Source organism: Pararge aegeria, chromosome 16, assembly GCF_905163445.1.
Source record: "Pararge aegeria chromosome 16, ilParAegt1.1, whole genome shotgun sequence".
In the NCBI taxonomy this organism is placed as follows: Eukaryota; Metazoa; Arthropoda; class Insecta; order Lepidoptera; family Nymphalidae; genus Pararge; species Pararge aegeria.
Genome location: NC_053195.1, coordinates 15,001,104 through 15,017,726, shown reverse-complemented (window position 1 = coordinate 15,017,726; position 16,623 = coordinate 15,001,104). Strand labels below are relative to the sequence as shown.

Genomic DNA, 16,623 nt, shown 5'->3' with positions numbered 1-16,623 from the left:
GTCATATTTGACGTTTGACTTCCTTATACTAATGGGCCTACTTGAAATAAATGAATTTTGCATTTTTTTACGTCTTTAGTGCAACAGTGAACAGTTATAGGCTATTATACAGTGATAACATTAATTATAGTTATATCCTCGCTTAAAATACCTATTAGGACAGTTTTATCAATATTCTCAGCCTAGAATATGGCGGGCTTAAGTGATAATTATCCGAGTTAATGAAAAGTAAATTTTATCCCCATCCCGCTAAAAAAGGTTGAGTTTTCATAAACAATCCTCAATAAATCCCCCAGCAGCTCATCCCTAATACCTTATCCGATCGACATCGGTACCGGTTGTACGCACGACACTGTGTCGCGACAATTTATTTCGGTGCGGGGCAATGCACTTCGCACGCAGCCGACAGCCCTGAGGTCGTGGCGAATAAACGAGAGTAAACATGGCACGGTGGAGTAAAAAACAAACTATAAATCAAGGCTATTAAAATTAGTTGACATGGCTTAGACGAACAACGCGCTTTTGAACTCAGACGTATTTTCTTATTAGATATCTGACTCCGCCACGTATCAAATCATCATCATCATCATCAACTCATTACCAGCAAACAACAGGGCACGGGGTCTCTTACCAGAATGAGATTTAACTTCGTTAAGGCCGTAGTCCACCACGCAGGCGACGTGCGGATGGGTACCTACACTTCACACGCCGTTGAGAACATTATTGAGAACTCTCAGGCATGCAGAACACTGCACCTTTAAAGCAAGTGATATTTAGTTGGTTAAAACGCACATAACTTAGAAAAGTAGTTGTTGAGTTGCGTGCTGGGATTCGAACTCTACCCTCCCAAAGTGAAGCCGAAGTCTCACCCACTGGTACTGCTTCAAATCAAATCGCAAGGCTCCATTTGAAATGCATTGAATCTTAGGTTCGGCTAGGTTTAAGGATATTTATTGCCATGAAAGATACACGTAACTTACCTACATGGAATTAAGAAATATCGATCGCAATCTTGTATTATTACAAAAAGTTGTTGAAACTTACTAAGCTAAGTCAAAAAGACTTTACTTACTGTACATAAAAGTAATGTTTGTAAATAAAAATGTAATAGAAAAAAAAACTTGCGATCAGACTACCTATGCAGTCAAGCTATTACGTCTATGTTCATTTGTTTTTCATATCTATATTAAAATAAAGAACAAAATAAGTATCATTCTATGAATGAATGAATGTTCAACACAGAGTAAAATAAGAAAAAATGCAGGTAAATAATAGAAACTGTCAACGATGTTTTAGACGTTATATTCAGTACCGTCAGGAACCTGTCTCACAAAATCAGTCTGCAGAAGTTTGTATAACAGCTGTATTCGTATTTAAAACTTAAACATTTACTAGAATTATGAATGCGAAAGTTTCGATGGATGTTTTTTACGAATAGCAGATAGGCTTTTTATCCCGGAAAAATTTACGGATCCCGTGCAAAAAACATGTCTTTGTCATGTTTTTGTTTTTCACACAGCAAGAGATCGACATCGATAGTGATTGTTATAAATCGTTTTAAATGGATTTGGTTGTAATTAACGACACATTCGCACTGCGTCGCAGCGGCTAAAGAATGGGTCGGGAGGCAATAAAAGTTTAATACACCCAATGTAACATGGATGCACTTTGTTATTCCTGATATAAATGGACTGGACACTGGGCGCTGTGCCGTGCGTCCTAAATCGTACTGCGACACGGAAAACCAATTTAAATACATGCTAATTAAACACGGTCAATATGTAGACGCAGTTTTTAGCGAATATTGTTGTTTTGAAAGCGTTGAGTAACTTTAAAAATACGAGTAGTTGTTTTTCCGTATCGTAGGTGTCTTTATAGTTCATTATATAGACAACCTTCATTATAAAGGACTTTTACGGAAAATATTAACTGCGCGCGAATATTAAATATGTGCGCGTAATATTTTATATACAGAACAAACCAATCAAGATTAACGAGATACCTACATTAAGGGTGAATCCGTCGAAGTGGGTATAACATAGTTGCATGTTGATGAACCGAATTTAAACGTGAGACTCACAAACCAAGATAAATTTAATTCTATGGAACAAACTGAAGATTAGGACCGATGGCTCATCACTTGGCTAACTATAATAGGTATAGAACTAACTATGGCTTGCAATATTGTATTTATACAGATAATAGTTGTTATTATCTATATAAATTATAATAACTATTAATATTTGTTATAGTAACTACTAGTAGATATTAGTTGTGATATCTATATACCATAGTAAGTAAGATGTTATTGACTCTCGCTCAAAATAAAAGAACAGAAGTGTTAGCCAATCACAAAGCATTACGATTGCAATATTGCTGTCTTTATTTTCCATCAATCGACTGTTTATCTCAATTAAATAATAAATATAATTCTTTTATTTAAGAAGAAGTTTACCTTATATTCACTTTTTGTAACGATTCTACCATAAAGTTAGAAGGCAGATTCTACGAGAAGATGATAGCAAGAAACTCAACCGTTGCTCTTTTAGATTATAATTCTATAATTTCACAATATTTTTTTCTAGCTTTTAAGAGGTAAAAGCACAACGGCTTGCTACCTATCCTTTTTTTAGGCATGTGTAAAATTTTCAGTCCATAAAGCTTGGTGTGAACTGTTTAACGTTTTTGCGTGCAATAAAATATTTTTTGCTCTTCTATTTAGTCTGCGCACACGCAGGTGATTTGTCACATTTCGCGCCAAATGTGACGTGGCACAAATCTTAGTAATGGCGTTTGGACGCAATTAAAGTGAGAGGCTCTGGCGATGGGCTACGGGCGACAGCAAGCTCGCGTTGGTGACGCGGTGGCTATTTCTGTGCCCGACGCCCCTTCGACAAATGCTAATGTCCTATAGGACTCCACTCCAGCGTATTCCGGTAGTGTCGCTGCTGTTAGATTTATACAGATACGCCACGCGATTATATTAATGCAAAAAGGGTTAAAACAATGAAATTATTACTTAAAAATTATTACTCACAATTTCATGAAATTTACCTTAGCAATTAACTTAGTAATTTTTCATTGTAAAGCCAAACATGCTTAGATATAACACTAAAGGGGTCTTCTTCCACAATTAGAAGGGTATGGGCCGTAGTCCACCACCCTGGCCCAGTGTGGATTGATGGACTCCACACACCTTTGACAACATACTAGAGAACTATCAGGTTTCCTCACGATGTTTTCATTCATCGTTAAAGCAACTGATATTTTAATTGCTTAAAACGCACAGAACTTAAGAAAGTTAGAGGTGCGTGCTGGGATTCGAACACGGCCCCCTGAAACTGAAGTCGAAGTCCTACCCACTGGACTATCATACACTGGACTATCGTACATACAGTCTGAACCTAACGAACTTTGCGTAGCGAATGACTAAGCTCTGAGCATCCTGTTTTCATTGTGATCGGAGTAAGTTAACAAGTTCCATGAATCACCTGCTAAAATAACCGTCTGCCAATTATTGTGGAAGTGAACACATCCATTCTAGGTTTAATCAAAATTTTACTGTATAGCCTAGGAGATTAAATAAATAAATAAATATACTACGACAATATACACATCGCCATCTAGCCCCAAAGTAAGCGTAGCTTGTGTTATGGATACTAAGATGACTGATGAATATTTTTTAATAATATTATACATAAATACTTATAATGTACAGATAAACACCCAGACACTGAAAAACATTCATGTTCATCACACAAACATTTTCCAGTTGTGGGAATCGTACCCACGGCCTCGGACTCAGAAAGCGGGTTCGCTGCCCACTGCGCTAGTCGGCTGCCTTCAAATTAGGCAAAGGTTTTTTAGGAATTAATAAATTCTGGAATAATAAAGTAATCCGTATAAATCGATTACGGTACTAATTATGTTGAACACAAACCTAAACTTTACTAAGTCATCAATTTGTGTTGTTTTTTTTATATAGCATTACAGTTAAAGTTATTATCTTTCGGTAGTAGTAGGACTTTCGGTTAAAAATAAAGAACACACGTGTAAAAAGGTTTTTAAAAATTCCAACCCATAATGGGTTGAATAGGGGTGAAATAAAAATTCTTTATACTTTTCAAGTTATATCTATTTTGGTACTTGTACTATTGTTTGTACTATTGTTTTTTATTTGATTAAAGCATTAATACAGACGTGCATATTGGTAAGGAGGGAAAATTTATTTCAAGGGATATCAGGGCAGTGGCAGACAAGATTATAGAACAGGGTAGGTATAAAGCTGGAAAATGGCATAAAATGGAAAAATCCTCGACAGTAATATTGACTGTGTGCGAGGAGCCATAGAGCCCCAAAGTTAACCACAGCTCATCACATACCACTCTTCACTCCAACCGTTCGAAAATAGCAATCAAAAATAATTGTCCAAAAACCAAAGAACAGACCACAAAATAACAAAAACTCATGTAGATTATGTTATTTCACCCGTTCGATTCTTGATCTCGATGACAAACATACAAATAACAGATATGGAAATCGATTTGAGGCTTTATTATTTAAACAACAAGTGTTACTTTTAATTTCGTTGGCGGTAAATGTAAGCTTGTCGAAGTTTAATCCATTGAGCCGCGTTGTTCTCCGGATGACGGGTTCGACCATCCATGAACTTTAAGTACGGTGGGCATGTAAATTATTCACTAATAAAAAAGAAGAAATCATTCGTGCATCAAATATCAGTTGTGTACTTTGTTAATCATTCATATGCAGTACATAATATATCTACCTATCTTAGAAGTCGATTCCATTTAGTCCCTTTTTTTGTCTTTTTTTGTTCATATCATATATGACAAAATTAAAAGAATTTCCCGAATAAAAAAATTGACTTCTTCTTCAATTTAAATAATAAAAGTATTTATTTGCTTTAATATTATAAATATAACCTAAAATAGACTATGTTAAACTAAATAAAATCTAAAACGTCTTCGATACGCCATCGAAGGCAGATTGTTTGTCCCTATATTATGTGTACCAACAATGTAAAACCAATCTGCAAATAAACGATTTGAATTTGAATTTGAATTCGAAAACACCGCAGCAAGGCACAGTTCTTAAGATGCTTGCAGCGTTGGCCAGCGTTTGATTTCGTCTGTCCACCTCGTTGGGGGCCGACCAACGCTGAGTTCACCTGTGTGGGGTCGCCATTCCAGCACTTTGGAACCCCAACGTCCATCGGTTCTCCGAGCTATGTGCTATTTACTAGTTTCCCCCTAACACCCCCTAATATAAATCTATGGACATAATTCTTAGACACTTATATATAGGTTTCGTTTAAAAATAATGTTTCTTTTAGATTATTAATTAGATCCAACAAGATATCTTTACTTTATCTAGTTATTTACTAAATAAAGATACTACTATTTATACATTACTAAATTTTACTACTACTTAAAGTTTACTAAATAAAGATATCTTATCTTTATTAAGTTCTTGTAATCTTTAATTAAGGCCAGATTGCGATTTTAATAAGCATTACAGTATTATTTTGTCTGGGGTCCCCCCTAGCTTCGGCCATGGCTAGTACCACTCTACCGTCAAAGGCGTGCCGTTAAGCGATTTAGCGTTCCGGTACGATGTAGCGATAACCGGTTAGCTAACCCGCTACCATCTTAGACTCCATCATCACTTTTTTGCCAGGTACGATTGCAAGGTAACTTGTAGTGGAATAGAAAAAAAAAATCACGCAGTACGTGGAAAAATAAATTGTAAAAGTACACTTGTTCTGCTATCCCTATTACGCTGAAGGATCAAAGGCAGAAAGGGGCGGTTCGTCTCGGACCAGTTTGGCCATCACTTGATCACCCCGCGACTCGCGCACCTCACTGACTTACATTCCTGCCACTTTTTATACCTGCAGTAGGTACAATAATAAACAACATCTCTCTAACTTATATTGAATTATATTGAATGTGGGTTTTATTGTCACGCTTTCACGCCTACACAACCGATAAACAGGAAATTTTGCATACAAGTTGTTGGACACAGAAAAAAGTCTTACGTTCCTGAAGGATACAAGAATAACTTTTAAAAAAGAAGTCAAAATATAAAGCGCTGTTAGATATCGAAAAGAACAGGGAATCTTTCGTCCAGAAAAAAGTTTTCTGTTCCCGAACAAAAATAACTTTTAGAGTCAAGTCAATATGCAGCGAGCGTAGCGGGCAAAAGCTAGTAGTTGCTTAATGTTATGTGTTTTTTTACGCAGCAACGAAACGATGCATTTAAGTGATTTTTGGCATAGAGAGAAAATATAGGTGGGAGAGTGATAATGGCTACTTTTTATCTTGCAAAATGCACTATTTTAATAAGAAAGATCGGTAACATCTAATCTACCTAATAAACCTTTTCATGAATTCTAAAATGGTTGAAGGACTTTGTATCATTAATATCCTCCTTTGAGGGTTTAATATAAATGAAATTCTCCATATTAGGGAGCATGTATATATGTAAAACACATACCCCGTTAGTTCGTTACAACTTGTAGTGGAAAAAAACCACCTACGTCTTCAATCAGAACGCATTAGAACAAACTGATGGCTTTAAACTATAGAATCACTAAATAAATACATACAGAGTCCATGGAACCAAATTCAAAGACTTTCTGGTGGTAAAATTCAGGAGAAAATTAGTTACTTTTCATGGATATACGAGCAACCAGACGGCGCGACGATTCAAAATAGCATGCTAATAAAATGCTACGATGTCTCATGTCTTACTTGCTATAAATTTAGAATGATGTATGGATTAGTATTTTAAGATGCGCTTTTATAAGCGACGAACCTTCTGAACGTACGTATGAAACATTCCATCAAAACGCGATTGGGATAAAACTACATTCATAACAGAACTGCTTTTAGAAACCAAACTTGATTAACGACAGAACTCACAAAAACTGAAACGAGCGCGTATAATAAGCTAATACTTAAAACAAAATGATGAATCTTCTGCATGGTGTGTGGTGTAAAGGTCAACGTCAAAACTTTATTTATTCAGTTAGTCCCTTAAACATACACATAATATACACACTTCGGTTTTTCCGGTTCCCCAATGACTTGTTTTTTTAATTAATAGAAAAGCCTGTTCCGGGAAACAAAATTTTATACTTATTATCATCATCATAATAACCCGTTACCGGCCCCACAATGAGAAGGGTGTGGGACTTAGTCCACCAGGAATAGGTTCACTTGAGGCCGTTTCCTTTAACCGTTGAAGCAAGTGATATTTCAATTGTTTAAAACACACATAAGTTAGAAAAGTTAAAGGTGCATGCTGGGATTCGAACTCGGCCCCCCGAAAGTGAAGCCGAAGTATCACTGGGCTATCACCACTTTGTGTTTATAACAAGCGTAAAAAAAAATCTAATACCTGAACCATATATCCACTTGATATTTTAATAAACAGCAAAAATCATGGGTTTAAAGAAGTCTTGAGAAAGTAATTTTGAAATCTTGTCTGCTAGGGTTATATTAGCTAGAAGCTGAATACAAACTCCACCGGTGAATGTCATGTGTACATCACAGAACTTTTATAAACAACATAATTTTATTACACTAAACATTCTCACCATCTGTAACCCACTCCCGTAACATTAGAGAGTTCTGTCACTCATTGCATCACCGAAATGAAAATAAAAGAACGTTTGCGTCATAACGTTTATTAAAAAAAAAACTTAACGCGGGAAAGTTTCGAGTAACTTATGAAAGAAAGGGGTGACTGCATTCCCATACTAACCTACGTCATTCGAACGCTATAATTTAAAAAGGGTTAAGACAAAAAATCTTAATTCGAAATGACACCCCACATGTGGAGGCATCCGGCAAAAGATACAAGATTTAAAGCCCCACTACACGTCATTAAAACATGGCTGTCAAGTGAAGAAATCATTTGGACGGTCTCGCGTTTCCTCCCGTATTATTTATCCGGAGATTATAAACAGATGTTATTCGACTATAAATCTTTGTCTCATGGCACATGAAAAGATGTATCGTGTACGGCAATAGTAATGTATGTACGGTGCTTTATGCGTCAGTTTTCGCTATGGCCAGAAATAATGCAAATTTAATGTTCAACGAGAATTAAGTCCTACGTTTATTTCATTTCTATTGTTCTGACTTCAAAGCGGTGTAGTTTAATATTGTATTCGTTATTTTATCTCATTGGAGCAAGGCAAAGATCGATGGCCATACAGCCTATTTATTTGTATAAAAAAACTTTTTAGTATTTTATTTTTATAGTAATGATTGACTTACAAAACAGTTGGCTCACCTGATTGGAGGTGGAAAACTATCGCCTTTAAACAGATCATCACTTCTCAGGGACGTCTTATGTCCATCAACATGAGTAGTAAGTAGATGTGAAGCCTCACGCGCCTGTAGTCCGGAACACAGCATTGCAACATTCATCATTATATAAACCCATTGCCAGTCCACTACAAGGCAAAGGTCTCCTCCCACAATAAGAAGGGGTTAAGGCCGTTGTCCACCACGCTGGCCCAGTGCGGTTTGGTTTACACACACCTTTGAGAACATTATGTAGAACTCTCAGGTAGGTGTTTGTATGTTTTCCTTCACCGTTGAAGCAAGTGATATTTATGACGGCCGATTGGCGCAGTTTCTGAGTCCAAGGCCGTGGCTTCGATTCCCACTACTGGAAAATGTTTGTGTGATGAGCATGAAGGTTTTTAGTGTCTGGGGGTTTATATGTATATTCTTAGTATTTATGTATATTATTCATAAAAAATATTCATCAGTCATCTTAGTACCTACCTATAACACAAGCTACGCTTAAATTGGAGCTGGATGGCGATGTGTGTATTCTCTTAGTATAAAAAAAAAAATGTAATGTATGTGCCGATAACTCAATAACTGATCTCGGGACGTTCCTAGAGATAATTCATTTTTGGCACACGCTAAGTGCTAAAGCCACTTGCGATTAACTTGGACCGGTTTGTCCCGAAAGATTTGTGAGTCAAGGAAATACATACAAGCGATCGCACTGCGGTGTTAAGTTGCGACTGATTTTAACTCTGCAGCTTTCATGTAACTACGCGAAACAAAATCATTAAACCATTTTACTTAATAAATTATATTAAAACTAGCTGAAGCCAGCGACTTAGTCCAGTTTGTTTTGTTTTTTATTTAACCCGCGGAAATGGAATGTTTTCTCGGGTCTATGGCCATCAGAAAGACTTTAACAGATTAATATGTCGGGAATTATGAAGATCATAAATCTAGCAGCGAATAAAGAAAGCTTCCCTCTCGTGAAATTCGATAATAAAGTCAAAGTAAGCGATTCCTCCAAGATAAAGCAAGACTTGTAAACTAATTGGATATTTTATACTGCCAAAGAGTTAGGTCACGATCATCTCGAATCAAGATATCGACAAATCGATTGTGGCCGCGATAAGCGTATAGTAGCACGATTTTATCGCCCGGTTAGCCCATCTGAGAAGTTATTAACGAATGCCCGGCCAAGATGGATGAAACGGTTTCATAACGTGCCCGGATCGAGTTGACGCGCTTTTTTTTAGCTGCTTGTTTTTTTTTATCTGTTTAAATAAAACGCAGTGATGTCTAGTGGTTAACACTTCGGTCTTATTTTGGGGAAAGACCTAATTAGATCCCGCACGCAGCTCTAACTTTTCGGAGTTATGTGTGTTTTAATTTAAGCTATTACTTATCACAATCTATCGGTGGTGGAAACCACATACAGCATAAATTATTCTCATTCTGGAAGAGGAGGCCCGGGCCTATAGTGGCCAAGTTGATGATGATGAAATAAAACATGAGTGTTTGTATCCTCATTGTATTAGGCTTGGGTGACGTTTTGTTCGTTTCTTCTTTGGCTGAGGTAGGCTTACCTGCTTATTACTAGTGTTTTCATAGAAAATTTTACTGGAATAGAAGTTACTTCGCTTTTGTGTCGGGGGTTAAGAAACTACCGTATGCATATGAGTAAAAACACCCATAATTTTTTCTTTCTTCCTTCAGTCAGATTTAAGACACACATCACATTCAATTGAGTAAAGGATTTGTATGTAAAAACGATAACGGTCATAGACCGACCGTTCGCCATTCGCCATTTGCATTTTCTTTTAGGCGGTAAAAGAAAATGGTCGCCTTTTCCGTCTTTATGTAATCGCAATCCATTGAGAAAGTAAATCATTAGAAATCGCGATCATTTCATGTTTCCCTTTTTTGCGTACGCCTTGCTTATACTTATTTTATCGTAATTATCCATTGTTTTAATAGAGTTTTTATAGTTATTTCTTCTTTAAGTTATTAATGAAGTTCTGCGATCATTTTGGCAACCTGAATTTTGGACACAGCCAGTGGCGCGCACTGAGTTATTTACCAGGGTATGCATACAGCAGGAAGATTGCATCAAATGGCATAAATCCTCATCCTATACGAGTTATATATCAATTTTAGGGTAGGCAGTGCTTTGGTGCATGTATGAAGTGCTCGCCACTGGACACAACAGCTCTGAACTAGCTATTACAGTTACTATTAATTTAAAATTTTAAGATTTTAATAACTTGAAACTTTTCTGTATTTATATATAGATGGACTAGGTAGGCACTAACACAACGTTAAACTACCTATCGACGTTAAGTATTTGAGTAGATCACGTTAATACTTTGGCAGGTTACCATCTTATAACTGTCAAACTATTTTGAAATATGTAGGTAATCTCAGTTGCCGATCAAAATGACATTATCGACACTTAATCTTAACCGGATTACCACTGACCTAATACGGAGTAACTTCTATAATTTATAAAGGTTTTTCATATTGATTTGACCTGCTGAACTTAAATGAAGCCTTAAGTAAATAACTCACAGTAGTTACTTCAAAAGGCACCACAAGACGGGGGGTTCCGGGTATTCAAAATTCATTTATTTTAAGTATGCCTATACTTTAAAAGCACTTTTGAAACGTCAAGTGTGTATGTTTATACTGACTCTACCACCGGTTCGGAAAGCAGATTCTACTGAGAAGAGCCGGCAAGAAACTCAGTAGTTGCTCGTTAATTTCATAAGAGCACATTTAATTTTAAAGTTAACGTGAATTCACGTATGTAATAGATACATATTTACACATAATTGTATTTTCACAAATAGACAGCCAATTTAAATCGGCAGGTAAAGTTTTCGTGTTATTACGTTTTCGTATTTCGCAAGCGGGTATATCATAAAACGATGTAACCATCAAAAATGTCTCACCCGGTGTGGAATGTGACATTTTATTAAATTCTTATTTGGCAGCGAGTGTTGAGCGAAGGAGGCACGCGAAGTCCCGACTGCACGCTAGCGTCGCTTAGGCAATGCGCAAACAATACACTTTTGTGTCTTGTATGGGCGTTTACTAAAGGTCGTAACCATAGAAATCTTAATAGTAAGGCACTAGAAATGCCCTTTAGCTCTTTAAGTAAACATTTGTCGACGAACGACGGTTCGCAGCGGCCGTAGCATACATTTATTTTTCACGACGGCGTACACTAGTTGTATTAGGTTGTTGTTGGAGACTCTGAGCACTCGAATTAAAAAAAAAAATATTTGTAAGCGTTAAAAAATGTTATTTTTTTTATTAGAGTTTCATTGGCGGGAAAAAGGTGACGCGAACACATTTCTAGTTTCTTGTTATAAAGAATTCTATGGGCGTAACGTAATGTTAAATTACTCTAATACCGCTCTAGTATTTCCCGTAATATAATTAGTGTTTTCATTATCTCTTTCGACGGCCGATTGGCGCAGTTTGTAGCGACCCTGCTTTCTGAGTCCAAGGCCGTGGGTTCGATTCCCACAACTGGAAAATGTTTGTGTGATGAGCGTGAATATTTTTCAGTGTCTGGGTGTTTATACATATATTCTAAGTATTTATGTATATTATTCATAAAAATATTCATCAGTCGTCTTAGTACCCATAACACAAGCTAAGCTTACTTTGGGGCTAGATGACGATGTGTGTATTGTCGTAGTATATTTATTTATTTATTATTTATTTATTTATTAACTATGCGAGCAAATAGCATACACAGGGGGCAAGATTTATCTACATAGATTGTCTTAATCATAAACCGACTCATTTTTGATAAAGTTATTATGCCTAAAAATACGGTTGAAAAACACATTTTTTTATATATGATATGCGGAGTAACCGCGTCTACAAATTGAATATTCAATTTAGTTTAGTTACGATACTTTTGATAAATAATTGTAGTTCAAAGAAATTGTCAGCTTACCGTCGTTGGTACGAGTAAAAGATCTTTGTTGTTCTCTCCTGGGGTATGGTCCAGCCCATTATGGGCTAATATTTAGATTGGTGTTGATGATGAATTATAACCAATATCCTAAGTTAAAGCGTACACTTACCTAATAAATAATGCTGCTATAAATAAGTAGGTTATAACTAACTTATGTCATCGTTTTAGCCTGTTTGGTAAAAATTCGTGTAACCATTGGATTTTTGCAAATGCAATAACCCCCTACCGCTTCTAATGTCAGACCCTACATGAATCCAACTTCAATACTTTAGACAGATTTATGAGGCGTCATTTTTAAGTCAATGGCTCCAGTTCTGTTTACTCGTAACAATTTGAATAAATCAGCGGTAAATATGTTCTTTTTTTTTCCTTTGCAGATACAACTGCGCCTTACGTGCTGTACAAAGATGGAGTGGAACGCGCTCCGCCGGGCACGCAGTGGGGCGGCGCCGTGTTGGATGGGGGCTACCAAGCCATGCAGCACCAGAGCCCGGGCGGACCCTCGCCACAGCCCGAGCCGCAGCTCGCGTCTCCCGCTCCCTCGCCTTATCCCCCGGCGCCCCCGCCCACCGACCCCTCGTCGGACGAGGCCCAACAGCTCGCCCAGCAACAAGCTCAACAGCAGGCGCAACAGCAAGTTCAGCAACAAACGTCTCCCGAGCACATGCAAGTCGAGCAGCAACTACAAAACCAGTCGCAACCGCAACCCTCGTCACAGGATCATCTCGATAGAACTCCGTGCTTCGTCTCCCAAGCGGAATTACAACAGCAGTACGCCACGCCCTACTTCAAAGAGACGAGACCCACGAGCCACATGCTGGGCACCGGAGGCTTCCCTCTGCACTACTTGAAGCAGAACGGCGGAGTGTTATCGCTCGAGGGCCCGCTGGACCAATACGCGGCGCCGGACTTGCGCCACTTGCCGGACATCGTCCAAGCCGAGCCGCCCAAGCCTCGGAAACACAATCCCAACTCCGAACTCCGCCTGTTCAAGTGCCTGACTTGCGGGAAAGATTTCAAGCAGAAATCCACCCTTCTGCAGCACGAGAGGATCCACACGGACTCCAGGCCGTACGGGTGTCCGGAGTGCGGAAAGCGGTTTCGGCAGCAGTCGCACCTCACGCAGCACCTGCGCATCCACGCCAACGAGAAACCGTACGCGTGCGTGTACTGCCCGCGCTCGTTCCGGCAGCGCGCCATCCTGAACCAGCACCTGCGCATCCATTCCGGTGAGAAGCCATATACGTGCGGCGAGTGCGGCAAACATTTCCGCCAGAAGGCCATCCTGAACCAGCACGTCCGCACACACCAAGGCGAGCGCTATTCACACATATATGCCCCGCCCCCTCCCCGCGCACGGCGCCCGCAGCTCGCGCCGGCCGCGCTGCCTGCGGGCGCCGCGCGCGCTCCCGCCGCCCGAACCCGTTCGACTCGGTCTCGCATCCATTGGCCTTCCTATCAGACAAATTCTCGCTCCCCTCGTCGCCGCTTAGCGGAGGGCGCCCGCGAGACGCGGAACCGATCGCCGGACGCTCCTGTAACCGTCCTCAGTTCGATTAACCCACTCGTCGATAATCCTCTTGAGGAAGAATCGGACTAGTAACTGACCAATTTGTTAAATTTTTGCAGACGTATCGCCGCATCTAATCTTCAAGAACGGGACAACACCGACCTTGTGGCCGCAGGATGTTCCGTTTCCGCCCGATGAGAACAAAGAGGAGGTACAGTCTTCCTTCGGGGACGACGGTCCCAATGGGGACCAGCGTGGCTCGTGCTTCTCACCCGGAGACACGGCGCAGTACCCCGCGTACTTCAAAGACACGAAGGGCCTCAACCACGGGGTCTTCGGCTCCAGTCTGTCGCTTCAGTATTTAAAAGGCGGGAAACTCCCCGACGTGTTAGGCGGGCGAGCGATGCCGCTGTACGTCCGTTGTCCGATCTGCCAAAAAGAGTTCAAACAAAAGTCAACGTTGCTGCAACACGGTTGCATACACATAGAGTCGCGGCCGTACCCGTGTCCCGAGTGCGGCAAGCGCTTCCGGCAGCAGTCGCACCTAACGCAACACCTCCGCATTCACACGAACGAGAAGCCCTACGGGTGTGTGTACTGTCCGCGATTTTTCCGGCAACGGACCATTCTAAACCAGCATTTGCGAATCCACACCGGCGAGAAGCCGTACAAGTGCACGCAGTGCGGGAAGGACTTCCGGCAGAAGGCGATCCTCGATCAGCACACGCGGACGCACCAGGGCGACCGGCCCTTCTGCTGCCCGATGCCCAACTGCCGGCGGCGGTTCGCCACCGAGCCGGAGGTGAAGAAGCACATCGACAACCACATGAACCCGCACGCGGCCAAGGCGCGGCGCGCGGACGCCAAGACGCCGCGGCCGCTGCCGCCGGCGGCCGCGGTGGTGAAGCCCGAGCTATACTTCCCGCAGTGCTACGCGCCGCCCTTCCAGCAGTTCCCCGCCGCGGAGTTCAAGCCGGCCGTGGGCGGCGGCGCGTGCCTGCCCGCGCAGTGACCCGCGCCCCCGCGGTGGCCGCACCCGCCGCACGCGCCGCACGCGCCGCACGCCCCGCACCACGACCTCTACATCACGGACCGCCTCTACAACTAGGCCGGGCGGACGCGTGCCGGACTAAGTAAGCATCAGTATACGACTCGCAGTCGCGAGCTTTACAATACAAACGAGATAAATTGTTAATCGGATCGCTGTAAACACGCTTCGGTCTGTAAATAACGATATTCTTATACTCTATCGAGGGTCTGTCGCGAATGTACAGTTGGAGACTCTGTACACCATTAATAGTGTTACCGTTCAGAAAGCGAGTATAGATAGCATTTTTGCCCCGTAATATTAAGTTACCACGTAAGAGTTAGGTTTCTCGGCGGTTCTTCAGTCGATACGGTCGAAATGACCGTCAAAATCTAAGCGAATCGAACCAGAGATTAGATTTAAAACTCTTCGTTGAAATATAAAGATATAAGATTTGCTCTTTTACCACATTACAACAGTATTTCGCGATGAATGCTTTCGGTACATCGTTGTGCCTATTTGTAATAAATATACATATTTTTTTAGATATTACGTTAATTTTATTTAGAAATGTTAGGGTTATACAATCTGGCAGTATAGTAAGGTGAGAAAATTGAAGAAACGATGCTCAAAATTCCTCTTAAGTTAAATATAGTTAATCGTTAAAACTTAGTCCAAAACGCGTTGGAGAAACAAAACAGTAAATGTTCAGAAGGAAATAAGCAAGAATGTAAACCAAAAACATAGGTTACCTATTGCCATCAAACATATTTATTTTGTTTGTACTTACCAATAATCTGTTACTTATATGAAAGATGCGAGACAACATCTAACACTGTAGGTGCCAAATAATGTAATAACTTGATTTTATTCCGTCAAGCGTGTAAGGATAGGCCTAGTTTAGGTTGTTACCAGTTTTTTCAACGATATGACATTTGAGAGATGCATTTAGGACGTGGAAAGGGTCAGACTGAGAAAGGACTGTGATAGCTAGGTAGGTTAGGCGTCTATTTCGCTCACTTAGCATATAAAATTCGTGTAATGTGACGAAACGTGATTGTGAATCCCTTTTGGAGTCGAGTGAATGTTTTAAACGTTTTGTTTTCGTTTTACCTTCCTTCTAATGATGTCGACTCGATATTGCCAAACATAAAAATCTTTATTTAAGCTGATCGTACTTTACGCAATTGTGCCGAACGCAAACAAACGAGGGCATTTTATCTATATTTAATTCATCTTTCCAATGATTTACTTACTTAAAAAGTTCAACAACTACAACCTATTCATCCAATTAAAAAAAAAAAGCAGCTTCGCTTTTGCTTTTTTTCTATTCTTTTATAAGAGTCGGTTAAAAATACGTTGCGTTCGGCACGCGTGAATTTTTGCAGCGCCGGCAATAATTTGGTTCGGTTGCAGATAATAGCGCTAATTTCTTTGTATATAAATCTCTAAATTAAATACCTATATTGACAGCTGTAAAATATAAAATAACGGCCCTTATTCTCTACTGCATTTGTAATCTTTAACTCCGCACGAAATACATTTTGAAACCTTTTCAACAGAGGCTTTTCACAATTTTGGCCTGAGAGTGTGTTACTGCTACAGTTTATTAGAGAATTATAACGCTCCCATGTCAAAATCAGTATACACAAATTTTACATCTGTCAATTTAGTTACGTCTAGAGATTTTCGTACTGGCGAATTAGTACTAGTGTGCGATCTTCGTTGTGTTCTTAAATTAAAAAATTAAAAATTTTCATTTGTT

At 39.8% G+C, this 16,623-nt stretch overlaps 1 protein-coding gene across 1 annotated transcript in view; it reads left to right on the top strand.

The window, feature by feature from the left end:
* LOC120630450 (myeloid zinc finger 1) overlaps positions 1-14,843 on the top strand; it is a 69,765-nt gene extending 54,922 nt beyond the window's left edge. Inside the window, exons 2-3 of the mRNA XM_039899688.1 lie at positions 12,699-13,550; positions 13,951-14,843. Of these exons, the coding sequence (XP_039755622.1) occupies positions 12,699-13,550; positions 13,951-14,843 (1,745 nt within the window). The remainder of the gene's footprint in view (positions 1-12,698; positions 13,551-13,950) is intronic.
* The last annotated feature ends 1,780 nt before the right edge of the window (positions 14,844-16,623 follow it).